Source organism: Amborella trichopoda, chromosome 8 (assembly GCF_054954075.1).
Source record: "Amborella trichopoda isolate Santa Cruz 75 chromosome 8, AtrichopodaSantaCruz75HAP2 v2.0, whole genome shotgun sequence".
Taxonomy (NCBI): Eukaryota; Viridiplantae; Streptophyta; class Magnoliopsida; order Amborellales; family Amborellaceae; genus Amborella; species Amborella trichopoda.
This window is the reverse complement of record NC_142343.1, coordinates 10672457-10691525: the sequence shown is the minus strand read 5'-3', so window position 1 is coordinate 10691525 and position 19069 is coordinate 10672457. Positions and strand designations below refer to the sequence as shown.

The 19069-nt window shown below is 34.7% G+C and overlaps 1 protein-coding gene across 1 annotated transcript; it reads left to right on the top strand.

Annotated features, from left to right (window-relative positions):
- The first annotated feature begins 2569 nt into the window (after positions 1-2569).
- LOC18436042 (ubiquitin-conjugating enzyme E2 7) lies at positions 2570-13976 on the top strand. Its single transcript, XM_006846070.4, has 6 exons — positions 2570-2695; positions 2815-2917; positions 3405-3502; positions 3738-3838; positions 11573-11650; positions 13614-13976. The coding sequence occupies exons 1-6, from the start codon at positions 2647-2649 to the stop codon at positions 13689-13691; spliced, it is 507 nt and encodes a 168-aa protein (XP_006846133.1). The 5' UTR covers positions 2570-2646; the 3' UTR covers positions 13692-13976.
- Positions 13977-19069: the final 5093 nt, after the last annotated feature.

Genomic DNA, 19069 nt, shown 5'->3' with positions numbered 1-19069 from the left:
TTTTTGAGGTAGGCTCTAATTTGATTGTTTAGAGCCTCGGCTCTATATAAACTTTTCCCATATATATATATATATATATATATGGTGCGGTTTCTATAAGGTTGCAACCTTAAACAATCCAATTAAGGTGTACCTCCAAAATTTATCATAACATGTAATTTTGTTGTAAAAGTTTTTTAAAATTATCTTAAAAACTATTTTCAAGTCTAATTAGAAAATTTTAAACTCCAAAAATGGTTACCCACATATATATATATATATCATATTATTAAAATTAGGTGCACCTAAACAATCCTATAGAAGTGAGTGTTCTGGTGTTGGAGAGCTCTCCAATTCAACCTTGAGATGCATAGATATGCAAAAAAAAAAAAAATAACAAAAGAATTTTAAGTTCAAAAAATAATATATCTTGTAATAAGTTATCTAGAGTTTTTTATTTTTAAGATTTCCAATTTTTTATTGATCTGCTTGATCTATAGCATTTTTTAAAAGGTGCGGTTTCTATAAAGTTACAACTTTAAACAAGCCAATTAAGGTGCACCTGAAAATTTTATCATAACATGTAATTTTGTTATAAAAAGTTCTTAATATTATCTTAAAATCTATTTTCATACCTAATTAGAAAATTTTAAATTCCATAAATGGTTAAAATCAAGTAGATCTATAAATATATGAAAATCTTGAAAATGGACGGTTTAGATAATGTGTTGCAAGATGCACTATTTCTGAGACTCAAAAACTTTTTTTTTTGCGTATTCATACATCTCAATGTCGAGATGATTGATTTGATGGTTTTTTCAACATTAAAATATCATTTTTGATAGATTTTTGAGGTACATATGTGATTCTACATTTTAAGGTTGCCACCTTATATAACCTTTTCCTTTTTTTAAATTTTAATTTTTATAATTAGAGTTGAAAATAGACTTTTAAGCAAGTATAAGGTTTCCGGCACCGAAACAGCATCTCTAAGCAAATTTTAGAAGTGCGGCCTTATTTCTATAATATAAAGAGGCAACCCCATAGAAACCTCAGCATATATATGTTTTTTTTTCCAGCTGCGTGGTGACCCGTAGGACCCCACCATTATATTTATCGTGACATTATCATTATCTTATATTTACCAAGAGCCCGACGTGGAGCCGATATGACGCAACAAGATGGGAATATGGGCTTTGCATTACGATGCGTTTATAACAACGTCATAAGAGCCGTAATAAAGATGAGGTCTATTCCTCGTTATAACACAATACCCTCATTCGAGATTCGCAATCCCCATCAGTACTACCGAACATTATAGACGGTGGCCATAACGGAATATAAAACGTGTTTTTTTTTTTTAATTCAATAGGAAAGACATGGCCCTACCTAGTTTTTCAATTAGATTAGGTGTTTGCTTTTTTAAAGATATTAATGAAAATATGGTGACTAGAGTATGGGGTCGCCACCAAGCCCATTCCTAATAGTTCCATTACTTGAGAAAGATAATTCCCAATAATATTCTTATTTCTTTTGAATTTAGATGTTAAATAAAAAGCACATTCCCCTAAATCTTCACCAAAGATCATAAATTTCCCGTAGAATTAGTTAACCTCTTCTGCAAATTTAAACCCCAAAGATTTGGTCATTATGTTTCCCATATTTTCTCTTGGACCCTAAATATATAATATATTTAATGGATATGTTAAAATAGTCTACCATATAAATCAGAGTCTCCATCACCGTCAGATGCCAAATCCAAAGGGCAGAGATCCGTCAAAAAATTTCAAAGAACTTTAATTCATTGTTAGTACCTTGAATAATGCACTTTAAAAAAGATTTGGGCTTATCCTTAATTACCTATTTTAGGTATTGAATACAATGAGACCATGTGCTTTTGATAGAAAGTGGCCAACATTTTTTACCCTATATGAGATTTGATAGCTTGGATGTGTTACAAAGTTTGAATTCTTTTTTTTTGAAGTTGAGATTGGTCCATTGATAATTGCAGCCACCCAATTGCACATCTGATGGTCATGATTAACATGACCATCTTGTATGAAAGGTAAATTGTATCATTTTATTTTTTTATTTTTAAAAATTATATAAAGTTGTAATCTTACTTATAAAAGTAAAATTATACTTATTTACACTATCTATTTTATTTGAATATAGTATTTTATTTAAAATTTAAAATGATGTGCCATTTTTTGATGTACTTTTAAAAATATTAAAACTTTACATATAATTTTTAAAGATATATAAAATCTACATCATTTAACTAAAATAAGCCTATTAAAACATAATAACCTTATTTCTACGTATAAAATTTACACCATAACATTTATCTTATAAATTGGAATTAGAAATTATTTTATTTAATTTCCCATTATTATAAATCAAATTGCTGTAAATTTGAATTAGATAAGGATTAAATAATATAAATAGGATAGGACTGTTAAAAGGAAATTCTAATAGGAGTAGAGGTAATAAATGAGTTATTGTATATATATATATATGAGGTTCTCATTCTGAATGATTACACGATCACCAGAGCCGGCTTCTCCCAACGGGCCTCTGTTATTCTGTTCTTTCCTGTTTCTCTCTCTATCTGCCCATTAGTCTCCATTTCTTCTTTCTCTCTTTCTTTTTATCTTGTATTTTCTCATGGCCACAACAACTCAAGCAAGCCTTCTCTTGCATAAACAATTGAAAGGTATGGTTTTTGATCGGTTTTTCACTTTTTCTTATGCAATCAAATTGTTGATGTGATATTGGGTTTGTGTTTATATCATTTGAGAGGTGGGATGTTTTTTTTTTTCTTTTTATCTTCAGATCTTTGCAGAAATCCAGTGGATGGGTTCTCGGCTGGATTGGTAGATGACAGTAATATTTTCGAGTGGAGCGTTACCATCATAGGGCCTCCTGATACCCTATAGTAAGCTTCCTTTTATCTTTTTTTTTTTTTTTTTAATGTTCTGAATCTAGGGTTTTGGTGTTCTAGGGTTTTAGTTTTTCTGGTCCTTCCATTGTTTGATTGATTGATTTGATTGAAAAACATGGGTATTAGTCTTTTTGGCTCTTTGGTTTGTTCTTTGAAAAATACATGCTGGATATTGTTGGTTAGTTATTTGCCTGATCAGTTTCTTTTCTGAATTCCTTATATGTTTGTTTATTGTTTTCAATAGATGAATGCTTTAGTATTCCTGCATGTATAGATTTGGTTTTTGATTTACTTTGGACACATATGGAACTTTTTGATTTGCTGATATTATTGATGTTATATTAATGATTCTGAATTGATTTTAAGGTTGAAAAGTGATTAATTTTAGCTTTTATGTTTTTCCCTGATGGACACTTGAAAATATGGTTTATTTTATCTTTTCATCTTCTTCCATAATTGACAAATTGTATGTTTTTTTCAGTGATGGTGGTTACTTTAATGCAATTATGAGTTTTCCACCAAATTATCCAAACAGTCCTCCTTCTGTAAGGTTTACATCAGAGATGTGGCACCCAAATGGTAGTTATTTTTTCTAAAATTAGTTTAAATTTTTTAGATTTATTATTCATGTTTTCTAATCTCTTTTATAATTGCAGTTTATCCTCGTCAATTTTGATTTTCTTTTATAATTGCAGATCATCCTCTTCAATTTTGAATCTCTTTTATAATTGCAGTCTATGCTCATGGCAATTTGAATCTCTTTTATAATTGCAGTCTATGCTCATGGCAATTTGAATCTCTTTTATAATTGCAGTCTATCCTGATGGCCGTGTGTGCATCTCCATACTCCATGCTCCTGGAGACGACCCAAATGGGTATGAGTTGGCAAGTGAACGCTGGTCTCCTGTCCACACGGTAGATATTGTTCCAAAGAAATCATTTTTTTGTTTTTTCTTTTAATATCTTTTCTAGGTTTTCCTGAATTATATGTTGGATAGTCTTCAATTCATTGTATGTATCATTTAAGTGCTCTCTGTTGTACCGTGGAGAGTCCTCTTCTATTTATTAAGATTCAAATATGGTGCTCTACATATTAAAAATGTAGAGGTCCTAGGCTGTGAGAAGCAAGTGGCTGGACTGGTCAGGTAAAAACGAAGTTTGATCGAAAACTGGTTAAAACCAATGTTTGACATGTTTTGGCAGTCGGAATAACCGGTTTCACCAACCTACATGAAGTCGGGCAATTTTTTTTAATACATTTTATATTTCGAAAATATTATGTCTATTTTTCCTTCCTCTTTCTAAAATCGGGTCCAAATCGGTTTCACCAGTGGTTGACCAGTCATAACTGTATCAAACCGTTAGCTGATTAAGTGACCAGTCCGACATAACACTGATACATGTTAGCGTTTAAATTTTCAGTTATGGGAAGCAAGTGGCTTGGTGAGAGGATAAGGTCCAACACTTAGGTAGTCTTGAACATAGTTGCGAGAACCTTGGGGGTAAGGCCACAGTCCCTCCGTCCTATGGAACTCGATCCTGTAGTTCCTCTAAGGGATCTTAGAAGGAGCTGGGTTTAGAGAAATATAGATCGCACTCCCTATAAAATGGGATCTCGGTTTACATACTTGTAGGGTCCTTCCAAGTAGAGGAGTTGTACTACAAATTGAACTACCAGTCCTCTCCCTGGTATTATGGAATTTATTTCTTTAGAATATATTAAATTGCGGTATACTAGAATTATGGTAATAAAAATATCATAGTAAGCCAATTTATGATATTAAACTATATTATTGTAGTAAATTGGAGTACTATAACTATGACATTGGTAACAATCTAAGGTATATGATAATGGATTGAGCGGGCATTGGCTCGATTCTTATTTTATGATATACTATTTGTTGATCCCAGTGACATGGGATGTCTCTCCCAGGTATCTTAGGTTCTACTTTCTTAACTTGTTGGATATACGTCGATCCTAACCCCAGGGAGCTTTCACCCTATGAAGGTTCGGCGTTCCCTGAAAGGATCCTGCTCCAGCCTCCAACAACTATGCTCTCGGAGTGGGTTTAAACTTTAAATGGTTTAATATGGAATTGTGGGGGCTTAGGGTTAGAGACTGGGTAGTATGGGCCATAGTGCTTTTGGTGTTCCGTGCTCATTTGTAGGACAGATTGGGTGTTTTGGAATATTGTGGCTTTGGTGTTGAGCTTGCTTCTACAGTTGCAAATTTTTAGATCTTGATGTCAGGGATAAAAGAGAGTTAAGTAACAAGGGTATGGTGGTGTTTATGACAAAATACACCAAAAGTGCGTGCCCCATGATGGGTATTTTGCACCTAGGTCCCTGGGCGCCTGCCTAGGGACCTTGGACGGCAGCCTAGGCGGGCGTCCAGGGACAGCCGCCTAGTTGCACCACCCTGATCTGGGTGGATGGCTTTTTGAAACTATGTAAAATAGATTGAGACGCCTCCCCTCAATGAACTTCTTCTCCTTGCACTTTAAAATCTCTTTTCTCTGAGAGATGATATAGAAGGCCCCAATCTACATGGTGTTAGGCCTTCTTTGCATCTGTGTGTGAGGTTCTGCGTGGTCTCCCCTCCTGAAATCTTCAGTTCATGATTATATGGGTTACTAAAGGACATCAATGATCTACCTCCTGTCTAGGAAAGCAATTTCTGATGGGTATATCGTAAAGACATTGTGGGGATCTGTATCTCTGGGCTTATCACATTTTTGGGTTAAAGTTGAATTCCTTTCTCTCATTTCGAAGATGACCTTTGTGCATTAGTTTGCCATATATACCATTAGGGGGCCATTGGTCGAGAGCTATGAAAGGAGATTAGCATTGTGAAAGGTGCATTTTGTCCTTGATGACACGTTTAGGTGATAAGGATTAATGCCATTTACTTTATGGACCTCTTCGTAGGAGATGTTAACCCATGATGCTTTTTCGGGAGAGTTTGAGGTAATTTATTGACCATAGCTTCAAAGGCAAAAGACCAAGAGTGATGGTAGATATCTTCCCAAAGGGGTTTAATAAGGAACATATTTGGTGTTGTGATAAAAAGGGCATTGTTAGAAATGAATGACTGATTAGGAATTACCAATTTCATGGTCTCTCCTTAGTGGAATTGAAGTCTCATTAGCTGCTCTTTAGTGGTTGTGAGAGGGAATTCTTTTAATGTGTTTAGTTGGGCCAACACATGGTGTTGAATCTTTTCACGTGGAGATTGGTACATTGGGATATGCTAATTATGTAGTATACCTGAATATATCAATACGAGTGATATGCAAATAATGTGAAATGTCATTCTGAATTTCCGGGAGGCCTGTGACAACAATTTGTTGTCCTGTTTTCAATAGTAATGTTAATTCTTTTAACTCTAGGCCTGGGTACCTAATAAACCACATGATACCTAGAGGCATACATTTTTTGCCATTTGTACTTGTTTTTTGATTTATTTCTTGCTGCTTTTGCTTGTACATTGTCAAGTACAGATGGTGGATTTAATAATTCATTGTGGTGCATTTCTATCCACTAGACCTGAAGTATCCTATTAGGAAATATTCTAGCCTATTGTCTTTGTGTCTATTAGGAAATAGACCTGAAGTATCCTATTCTTGAGGGACTCTTTTTGTTATATTGAACGCTTGCACCCGCACCCTAACAAAGGGCTATGATTGTATTACACTTGTTATTTATATTGTCAAGGGAAAATAAATAACAGTATGAATTTTGTCTCTCTCCACACTTCCCTCCAGTTTTCCTAAAATCTCTTTCTAAATGAAATAAATTTGTTAGATTTCCTAAATCATTTCTTACCTCATGTTTCATCATCAATGTAAATTGGAATTGAAGGTAGCGCTATAGTCCAGAACGTTGAGTGGGTAGGGTTATAGTCCATTTTTTTTCCCGTACATTTCAAAATCCAAATCTTTTATTTTAGCAAGGAAATAATTATTTCTAAATGAAAGCGTATTCATAATTTGAAATGTTGAATTTTTCTGATAAATAGCTGTCATAGATAGGAATATTCACAATTAATTGACTCATACTACTATCATAAATTTGTGAATTCTAAACTTCAAGACAAAATATCACAGTTAAAAAATGAAACATTGTCTTTTCTAAAATCTTAAATCTCTTATTCTGAATTGGAATTGAATATTTAAACAAAGAATATTTGTGATTTAAATTTTTAATGTTGTCATATATTTGATTTTAAATAGAGAACTTTTTAAGAATAGTTGAAAAATCCAAGAAAAGAAAAAATATGAAAAATTGTGATAAATTGTCAATTACCATCATGTAGAAATTGTCTCAAAGAAAAGAACCAACATAGTTATCTATAATGATAGATTTATGAGATAGTAATTGACAATTTATCACAATTTTTCATATTTTTTCAATTACTATCATGTAGCAAATTGTCAATTACTATCTTGTAGCAAATTGTCAATTACTATCATGTAGCAAATTGTTAATTACTATCATGTAGCAAAATTTCAATTTTACTATATAAAAAAAAAAAATATTGTCATCTATATATGTAGTCCTATATGCATATTTATGAGAACTTGTTTTATGAGAGTAAATTATTGTGTTTTTTAGAACTCTGCTTTCATAATGACTATATTTTTAACATAGAAGGGGTTTGTTTGGGTAAATAAAATGTGCTAATAAGATAGCACATAGAAGGCATTGATGCTTTAGCGAGGAGTTACGTACTAGAACACAAGATTGTGCTTTTGCTAAATTACTTCTACTGTCGTGAAGTAAATTATTAGAATTATATAACTGATACAAATAAAAAATACAGTTTATTTACCATGGTTGCCTTATTTGTAAGTGTATATGCATCTGCCTTTGGTTTTAGAACCTTTTGAGTTGGAGTAAGATAAATGGCTAACTGAAGTTAAACTTAAAATACCCAATAAGTTTCTATACATGGGAACCTTTTTTTCATTGGATTCAGCACCCTACAAGGAATTTTTAATATTTCAATCTGTCATGCAATCTACACTGTGTACACATTGAATGGAACCATTTTCATGATTCCGTTCTAAATTAGGATTTAGGAACCGAACTTCCTAAAAGTGGGTTCATGGTTCTCAAAATACTAATATGGGATCCTCGACCCCAGGAGAAATGTTCTTATATATCTTGTGTAATTTCATGTGGTTTAAGATTGTGGTCTGCTTATGTGATAGGATGGGAGGAATCTCATGTGTAAGACAAAACATTTTCTTTTTTGATTGTTAACACAAATTCATTAAAGTGTAAAAATGTACAATGAGAGGTGTACAAAGGAAAACAAAGCAAAAAGAACAAAGTAAAATCCACAAAATATAAAAAAAGTAAGCGTTAGGATATAACATGCATGACATGGTGACCGTTTTAGATGTAATGGGTAGGAGTGAGGATGGGAAGACCAAGTTTGTTATGGACTGGCATGTCACGGCCAATGAGACACAAGACATTGAACTTATGAGCTAGTTGGATGGCGAATCTCATCAACTCTTGAATGGTAAATATCTTGATTTTTCTACCTACACAATTGGGATATGTTTTATCTATTTCATCATGGAGGCATATATTTGGTTGTCAACATTGACAATAACTTGGACCATATGATATGTTTTGGATTGAACTTGGGGGGCATCGTATTTGAAGCAATGGAATGCAAGCCTTGCATTACAGGTTGCAACCCATTCACCAAGATAGGAAAACCCAATGCCATGATGTGGTCTGTGGATGCAAAAGAAGTGGGGGCTGTATGCATAAATTGCCAATACTTGAAATTATTGTTATCAAGATCGGACTGGTCATTGAATTGGTAAGGGGTTTGGTCCAATCAAAACCGTTCCAAATACGGGTCAAATTGTTTGGATTGGATTTTTTTGAAGGAGGACAATAAAATAGACATGTCATCATCATTGTCATTAGAACCGTTTCCCAACTATTTGGGGTCGGTTATACGAATCGTGGTCCGTCATTATGCTCTATCAAGGGCTACAAGTCTTTTCTCACTACTTCCAACCATGTCCTCTTGGGCCTATCCTTTGCTCTTTTTGAGCCTTCCACTTGAACAATAAAATAGACATAATAGTTTAAAAATATAATGCATTAAAAAAGTTACCCACCTTCATGTAGTTGGTGGAATTGGTTAAATCTGGTTGGTTCTACTGGCCAGAACCAGTCAAATATTGGTTTTGATTGGTTTTCGACCAAATTTGGGTTTTACCTTAGATTATAGCGGATAAGGCACCAGTCGATAGTTTGATTGGTCGGACCAACGGTTCGGTTCGCTTTTGATAAATATGCTTCAAATAGTGAAGATAAAACCAGAAATAACTGTTTTATTAATGAAAATTGGCAAAATTGCAAAGTTCAAATATGGAATTTCTTTTAAGTCGTTCACCACAAGGAAATTTTCACAGGCAAATTGTAAGCTGAGATTTCACAATTTGAAAAGAGATTTGATCAAAAGAATCCAAACCTCTTTGGATCATGGAATACACATGTTCACTTTTTGATGTCTCTCCCAATTGGAAATATTCACTTGTCTTTCTATTCCATTCTCATTGCTAAAATATCCAAATTGAATTAGGACCTTGAGAGTGGAAGAAAGATTTTCACACCCACTCCCTCCCACCCACCCACCCACAGGAAAACCTACTTGTGCAGTGGGTATGCAACCTATTCGTTGAATAGGAAAGTCACTATTGGGATCCAACTTTTGTTATCATAAGAAAACAATATCATGTACGTATATTGCCTATGTCCAAAATAAACATAAGAAAAAGAATAAAGGCACAAAAGTTGGATTCTTTTTATCAATGGATGGAGTATGGAAGGGTCTCTCTCTCCCTCTCAGTTGAGGCTCTCTAATTGACCTTAAACTAATAATAAACAACAAATTTATAGTGTTGACAGTGTCCTTTTATTTCTGTGAGGCAGATGACTTTTCTTAGAAGATTGTTTGTTTATTGACTAGTTAGTTTCTAATCTTTTTGTATGTAACCTCTTCTTGTGTATGAACAACATCACACCCAATAGCACTCCTACCCACCCCCCCTCCCCAACACCCCACCACAGAAAACCTAATTGTGCAGTGGTTATGCATGTTATTCATGGAAATACGAAAGTCAACATCGGGATCCAACTTTTGTTCTCCTAAGAAAACAATATCAAGTACATATATTGCCTATGTCCAAAATAAACATAAGAAAACGAATAAAAGCACAAAAGGTGGATTCTTTTGATTAATGGGGGGAGTATGGAAGGGCATCTTTCTCCCCCTCTCAATTGAGGCTCTCTAAGTAACCTTGACCTAATAATAAACAACAAATTTATAGTATTGACAGTGTCCTTTTGTTTCTGCAAGGCAGATGACTTTTTCTTAGAAGATTGTTTGTTTATTCTTTGTGCATGGAACCTCTTCTTGTGTATGAACAAAATCCCACCCAATAACACTCCTACCCCCCAACCCACCCCAAAAAAAATAAAGTACGTGCACCCACATCCATACCCACACACACAACCCAGAAAACAAACCCCACCCCCCACCCCCACCAACGGAAAACCTACTTGGGTATGCAACCTATTCCTGGAGTAGGAAAGTCAATATCGGCATCCGACTTTTGTTGTCATAAGAAAACAATATCATGTACATATATTGCCTATATAAACAACAAATTTATTTCTGCATGGCAGATGGTTTTTTCTTAGAAGATTGTTTGTTTATTGACCAGCTAGTTTCTAATCTTTGTGCATGGAACCTCTTCTTGTGTTTGGAACTTTGTTCATTTTAAGATCTTAACTATAACTTAACTAAATGCATGCTGTAACTAAGTTGTAGTTTTACATAAGTTATCCTATTTTCCATTTTTTATTTTATTTCATTATATTTTTAACTCATGTATGCCATGATAAGGACTTTTTTTTTTGTTTTGGGGGGTTAGTCAGTGGGGATGACGAGCCCCTACCCGTGTATGCCATGATAAGGACTTGATAGGGGAGTCCCACTTAACACTAATTAGAGAGATTTACTTATCATCTGAGAGATATTTTAGAAAACTAGAGGGAGAGAGTCATGGAGAGGAATTCAAAATTCAGATTCCTATTTATTCTCCCTTAGAAGGTGATAAAATCTTTTAAATATCTATTGTAATAAAATATCGTGTATGATCCTTGCTGTGCATTACGCATTAGAATTCCCTTGATCCATATTTTCTAGAATATGAGTTGATTGACTTGCTTCACACCATGTACCTTTAGATTAGGTGGCTCCTTTCTTTGAACAAGCTATAGAGCTGATGTTCTCCCTGTTGCTCTATTTCCAAGATTATGGATAAGCTTCACCCTAGATGAATGGAAGTCTTAGGTGCGAACTGCTGGCGTAACTATTTGCATTTCAAATGTAACAATAAATACTTGAATTTGGGAAATGCCACATCATGGGTTATGTAAAATGTTTTCAATTTCAAAGTTGTGCCTCACTCTTTTCTGCTTTTTTCCTCATTTGCATTCTGATCTTGATGGCCATTTAATTTAGTTTTTTGTTGCCTCAATCTGGATCTTTGCTCTTCATTCTTGGAAGCATATATTCGAGTAGTAATAGTCCAAATCAATTTAATTGCGCAGGTTGAAAGCATAGTTTTGAGCATAATTTCCATGTTATCGAGCCCAAATGATGAATCACCTGCAAATATTGAAGCTGCAGTAAGTCTTCCTTGTTCATTACCTGCAATTTTTAATTGATAAATTTATTGTAATCTTGGATTTGGTCTTTTGAAAAGGCTTGAGGAACAGTCTTACCAAGTTATCACAATGGAGAAGCACAAACCTTCACATAAATCTCCAATAGCATCTGATTTTTTATTTTGGAAACTTGCTTTTCATAATATATTCATATGGCTCTTTGTTGATGAAGTTATCAGCTATATAAATATATTATGAAAAGCATGTTTCCAAAATAAAGATAATATATATATATATATATATATATATATATATATATATATATATATATATATATATATATATATATATATGGAAGATGCTACAAAACGCCTATAGGCGAAAATGAACAGTGATTTTGCCTACCCTCATCACCATCCAAATTTCATCGAACGGTCACAGTTGTCCGGTAGTGTTTCATTTTTCATTTTTTTTTTACTAATCGTAATGATCTGAAATTCGAAATGACCATTTACTATTGGATGTGAAATTGGGTGGTTGCAATTATTCCATTGACCAAGCTCAAACTTCAAAAGAAATTTTCTTGAACTTTGTGACACATTCAAGCCATCAAATTTCACATCAAATGGTTTTAAGGAATTGTGACCAAGAAATTTTCTCGAACTTTGTAACACATCCATGCTATCAAATTTCACATCAAATGGTTGTAAGAAATTGTGGCCACCTTGAATCAAAGTTAACTCGTCTCATTGTGTGTGTGTGTGTATATATATATATATATATATATGGGATAGTACAGGATGAGACCATTTACCTTTGGTACAAGGTGGTCGCATTAATCTTAACCATTAGATGTGAAATTGGGTGACTGCAATTATTCCATTGACCAAGCTCAAACTTCAAAAGCATTTTTTTCGAACTGTGTGACACATCCAAGCTATCAAACTTCACATCGGATGGTTGTAAGTAATTGTGACCACCTTGTATCAAAGGTAAATGGTCTCATTGTATACAATCGCCATATATATAGATATGGTTTCTATGCGGCCAGCTCGCATATTGTAGAAATGCGGATTTGGAAATAAATATACTTTTTAAATATAATTTGATCTTAATTTTTAGAGAATATATAATCTTTAACATGGAGATCATGAATATGAAAAAAACAAAAAATTTGAAAAGTAGAAATAATAATTGTATTAAGAAAACATTTGGACCACTAGTTACACTTGGTTTTAGATGGACCACCTATTTACATCCATCGTTTTTAGATGGACCACCTATTTGCATCCATCCTTAAGATGGAGGTTTTAAACCTCTAGACCGCATATTGTTGAAATGCGGTCCAGCCTGCATGAAACAATTTTCCTATATAGCAAATAGCTATAGTGTTAACCCAATAGCTAATAGCTATAGTGTTAGCCCAACGGTCTAAATTGAGTTTGGGTCGATCTAATTGTATTGATTGCATTTTGAATTTGAATTTTAATATTTTTTTACAAATCCAAATTACTTGAAATTTTAAGAGTAAATTATTTTAAAATAGGAGAATATAATAAAAATTGAGGTAGTATATGAATATTTCAACAAGCCCTTTTTCCATGAGTCTTCTCCATGAAACTATTCATTCAACCGTGGAAGAAGTATCTAAAGTTATGTTGTTGAATAGTCAAGTTGAGTCCAAATCGAAAGCTTTCAGTTGACTTATACGGGGCCCCATATTTAGATCTCATTGAGTTTAGTAATAGTATATACTTATTACACAGAATCTCATTGAACGAACACCAGAGCACATCCATATCTCCATGCCAATCATTCCATCCATTTGTCAATCTAGCGCAACGGCTTTCGCGCTAGGCTAGGCGTTACATCTTAAAAGAAAACGGATGTGTTAACGCGCAACAGCTTGACCGTAGATGTTAGTCATAGTGTGTTATTCAGATCTCTCTCTTCACGGAGTAAAATGTTGTTTCTTCTTTTGCAGAAAGAGTGGAGAGAGCGGAGGGAGGAGTTCAAAAGGAAAGTAGGCCGCATTGTGAGAAAATCTCAGGAAATGTCTTGAGCTTTGAAAGAGAATGGAGAGTGGTCATGGGTGGGAGGAATATCTTCGGCATGCTGTTTTTCTCTCTAAATTATCGTGGCTGTCGGTTCATTCGGTCCTGTAGAATTCCAATTGAAGCCCCTTACCTCATCTTTCAGGACTTGGCAGACATTGCTTAATGTTTCTATTTAATGAGTTGGAGAGTGTGTTGCACATGGGACCTCTCTCTCTCTCTCGCTCTCTCTGCGTGTGCTTTGTGATTTTACTTATTTTTCTTAATACAAAATTTGGTTTTGTTTATTTAAATGATGATCGTTTATGAACATTTGAGTGATGCAGGAGGATTAAGTTGGAGATAGGAATGGGATTTGTAATAAAAGGATTGAACATGTAAAATGGACAAGGATTTAGGTTTTCAATCTTATACAGGGGCGTAGAGCATATGGGAAATGAGTTAATTAGATGTAGAATATGGAGAAAGAAGAATTTTCAAGTCGTAAAAATATTTCACCTTAGTTTGGATTGTGTAGTTTTCAAAATTTTCATATGTTTATGGATCTGTGATCTGAACTGATTTTGAAGTTTAAAATTTTAAAATTGATTCTTGTGTCATCCTAAGAATTTTTTCACACCAAAATTGCATTTTGGGACAAAGTTTGGATGTGCAAATTAATTTGATTGTTTAAGATTGCAACCTCATTGCATCCATGTTTAAATGTTTAACGATGAGTAACAAGGCGATCTTTAAATGTTGAACGATGAGTAACAAGGCTGACGTAAATCTCAGGGCTTATGTAAATATCAGGAGAAGGTAACGAAACAGAGTGGTGCTAGAAGAGTCAGAGAGAGGAGCGTGCTTTAATGTTTCTTGTGAAATCTCACTTTTAATTTGGGCCAAAAGTTCTTTTCTCCTATAAGGATTGCGGTCTTATACAGTCCAAAATGACCACTAAGATTGTCACCATGTATCTCACCTATGATTTGGATACGAAGTGACCTCTCAGAAATGCAAAGCTGACTCCCTTTGAACAGAAAGTCTCCTACAAAACAAAACCAACTCTTATTTTCCTTTCTCGTTCTGCAAGTTGCTTAAAGATAAATTAGGGTCACTATGATAAATCTGAAGCCGGGACTCAAAACCCACAACTGAGATGGCAAAAGAACCAAGGAGGTGACACCTCCGGTTATTCGCATCAACCACTTTGTTTTGGCTGCTAGATTTGGGACAGCTAATGAAAGTGAATTCTTGTAAGTAAGAGAGCCACAAGCATGCCTACAAGAATTTGAAACTTCAGTTCCTTTTAAGCACGCCGCAAGCACGCCTGCAAGCATGCCTACAAGACACCTTCAGTTTCTTTTAAGCATTCATATACTTCAAAGGTTCAATGTCTAAGAATAAGATAATTTTTCTTTGAATGAGGTAGTGCCTCAAATGTCTCAAAGTTTGAACTACTGCATACAATTTTACAAGTAGAATAATAATATTTGCCCCACTCAGTTTCTCTCTAAAGAAGAACACGGGTCAAACCTCTTTACTTGAGACACCTACGATTCCCACCTTTGAGGCATCACACTCCACTTCGAAGACCTTTTTAAAAGTCTGAAAGTGCGAGGAGAGGAGCACTTGTCATCCTTTCTTTCACCCATTTGAAACTGTTTTCAGCAGCTAAAGTCCACTCGAACACCCCTTTCCTCATGCAATTAATTATAGGTCTTATTATGCTGTTGAAGTTTATGAGAAACCTCATGTAAAATGTTGCTAAACCATGAAAAGTTCTCAGCTCAATAACTGTTTTGGGTGTCGGTCAGTCTATAATGGCTTGTACTTTGGTACGATCAATCATGACCCCTTCGCATGACTCCACAAAACCCATAAATACTAGTAAAAAAATGAACATTTTTTGAGATTTATAAATAACTTTTCTTTTTGAAGGACCTCCAAGACCTTTTCTAAATGCAACAAATGTTTGTTAATGCTTGCACTGCAAATGAGGATATCATCAAAATGCACCGCTACAAACTCTCATGAAAGTGCTCGGAGCATTAGAGAGCCTAATGGTACACTCATACCTTCATTTGTCTTAAACACAGTTTTCTACTCGTCTCCGGGTTTTATACGAACCTGGTGGTAGCCACCTTTCAAGTAAATTTTGGAAAATACCCTATTTTCTCATTAGTTATGTTAAATGGTTTGCATTTGTGGAATGGCATATGAACCAAATCAATGAAATGTTAAATGGTTCTCATTAGTGGCAATTCATTAGGTATCATTATTATCATCATTCAAGCTTTATCTCAATTATTTGTGGTTGGCTCCATGAATTCGGTTCCTCCATTCTTTTCTATCAAAGGGCATGCCTTCAATAGGTTCAAGATTCATGATAAGATGCGATAAGGTTTTATGCTCTGCTTACCTAATACAATCCACCTCTTTGACTTGGGTGTGGAGTGGGTCAAGAGAAAGTTTAAGGTCCTCACCCTTATTAGACCTGTAATTCATCAAGTATCACATCGTTAAACCTTCCAACTAGGGACTTAACCTTTGTGGGGATTTCATCGAGGCAAACCCTTATTTGGTTACCAAAGCATATACTAACCCTTGTTCCTTCCAACTAGGGACTTAACCTTTGTGGGAATTTCATCGAGGCAAACCCTTATTTGGTTACCAAAGCATATACTAACCCTTGTTCCTTCCAACTAGGGACTTAACCTTTGTGGGGATTTCATCTAGGCAAACCCTTGTTTGGCTACCAAAGCATATACTAACTCTTGTTCTTTGCTTTCTTCAACAAACTGGTTCAAAGTAAGGGCAACATCTCCTTTCCACTCTTGAGGTCAAGCTTGTTATCCTCCTTTAACCATTTCAAAATAATTTTTACCCCATCCTTCCAAAAAGAGTATGTATTGTATGGCAGATTGGTCATATTGCCAAGGACAACCCCAAAGGATATGGCACACGTCCATGAGAAGGACATCACACCAAACTGAATCATTAAATGTTTTACTAATGGAAAAATTAATTAAACAATGAGAAGTTACTACAGTTTTATTACTTTTTTGAAACTATGCTATTTTGTAGGGATGTGGGTGTTTCTCACATGTCAACTTCAACTTGTCTGCAACCTCTTGAGACACCATAATATTGCAGCTGCCACTATCAATGATAATCATGCTCACCTTCCCAAGGATTGTACAATGAGTCTGGAAGATGTTGATTCGGAGCCATAACTCTTCTATCACCTTTGGGGCATTGAGTAGTTGTCTAATGATAAGAAATCCCCTTCATCTTCCACAATTTCATCAACATCTTGCTCATTTTCCCTACATGAACCTCATCGAATATTGGCCTTGTGACAAAATCTCCTTCATTTGCATCATCTCCATTTAGGAGATGTATTCCAGCTTTCCGGTTCCGACACTTACATGATCGATGGCCAACCTCGCCACATTTATATCACTTTACACTCTGTTATCTGGTTTGGAGAGGTCTATTGGCAGCTGGAGCTTTGCAGGAGAGAGAGAGAGAGAGAGAGAGAGAGAGCTCAAAATTAGCTAGAAATCAAAGGAACTTAACTATGATTTAAAGATAATGGGTTGAAGCAAACAAAACCTAGTTTAATGGCTTGTATGAGGGTCCAGAGACACTCCCAATGGGAACTAAGTTCCTAATTTGATGAGATTTTTAGTAAAAGTATTGTTTTCTATAGGGTAAGGTCTCCCTTTTTAATAGATTTGGCTTGGCTTCAAAGTCAAAGCTCTCTCAACTTTCCTAGGAACATTAAATAGATGCTGCACCTTCCTAAGTCATGTAAAATACAATTTCGCAAGCCATGCTCAATACCATTTCCCACGCAACTTTTCAAATTCAAATTCAAACATTTCCCTCCTAATATTCCCCCATGCCAAAATTTATAAGAACTCCCTTGACCTTTCTATAAATTTCAAAAAAGTTTGTCATAGAGAAAAATCCCCAAAATACCATTGTAAAAAAAAAAAAATGCGGTCCAAAAGAAATCAAAACTCTCTTTTATTTTCTCCATTAAACTTCAATGAGGTGTCTCAATCCTCTCTCATGGAAAAGGCAAGAGTAAATAGTTGAAGTCCATCTCACTCTATTTCTTTAAACTTAAATTTGATGGGAGGGGTTTAGGTTGGTTCTTAGGGCAATTGTAGAGCCTCAAAGCCCCTGGATAAAAAAGCAAAAATTACAAAGATAGAGTGTGAAATATAAATATCATTAAATTGCATAAACTCAAATGTCATTGTAGAATTAATACAAAATTGATGAGTCAACCATTAAAAGTAAAAAAAACTAAAAACAAGTCTATATCATCACTCATCACCACCCCAAAACTTGAAATGTCAACTCTATGCCAGCACCACTCATGGTCCTCTTCCTCAGCATCAACCAGCCGCTAGTAAGTTTTATCCATATCACTAGGTTCAATAGCCTCCCCTTCATTGTGCACCGAGCTGTTGATAGCGCTTTTGTATCTTTTGATTATACTGGATGAAGATTAGGCCGTTTAGTCGCTTTTGCTCAAGCTTGTACCTCTTCTTTGTATGCACCTATTAGATAAAATTTGAATAAACAATTAAAACTTAGAAAAAGGTAATATAGTTATATAAGCTAACCTAACTTATATGTAAGTATTAAGTAATATCACATATCAAATGTACTGAGTTGTGGTCACATCTGGACGAGCTACATGTCGGATTCAATATATGCATAACCATCTGCCACAAATTTGGGGTGCTTCCCCCATGGCCCATCCACGATGCAGCTATTTCACATAAATGTAAATGTAGTAGATGAGGTGTCTGTGTAATTGATATTTAACACTCAAATATAAAATCAAAATAAAAAAGCTCTACATCATCAGGAGAGATCATGGTTATCTACCTTTTTTGCCAACTCCTTACCAAGAGACTCAATAAAAAGCCTTTACTTTTCTAATTCCATCATTTTGTCCTGAACTTTGGGATTAAGGTCGAATTTGATATTGCATTGGTTGAAAGCTTCCATTTATTCAATCTAGTTATGTACCCAATGAACCGTATAAAAGTAAGTAGGGTTCAATAGTACCTTGCTGAGTGTAGGGGCCACTCAAGCTAGTAGTTTCATTTATTTGCTCTTATCTTCAAATATTTTCCACACTTAGATTCATCATTCCCAAAAGAATTATTGATTTCTTCATAGCTTTATAGATGTGACCCATGGCGGATTCTTAATCAGCATCAACTATCTTGAGTACTTCTATTAATGGCCAAAAAATATATATGGCAGCCTGAAATCTATTATAAAATTGTGAGTCCATAACAATCTCCATCCCTGCTTTCCCATCTGATTTCTTAGCGCACTTGGACTTGGTCCAATCCTTAGTGCAAACATTAACCTC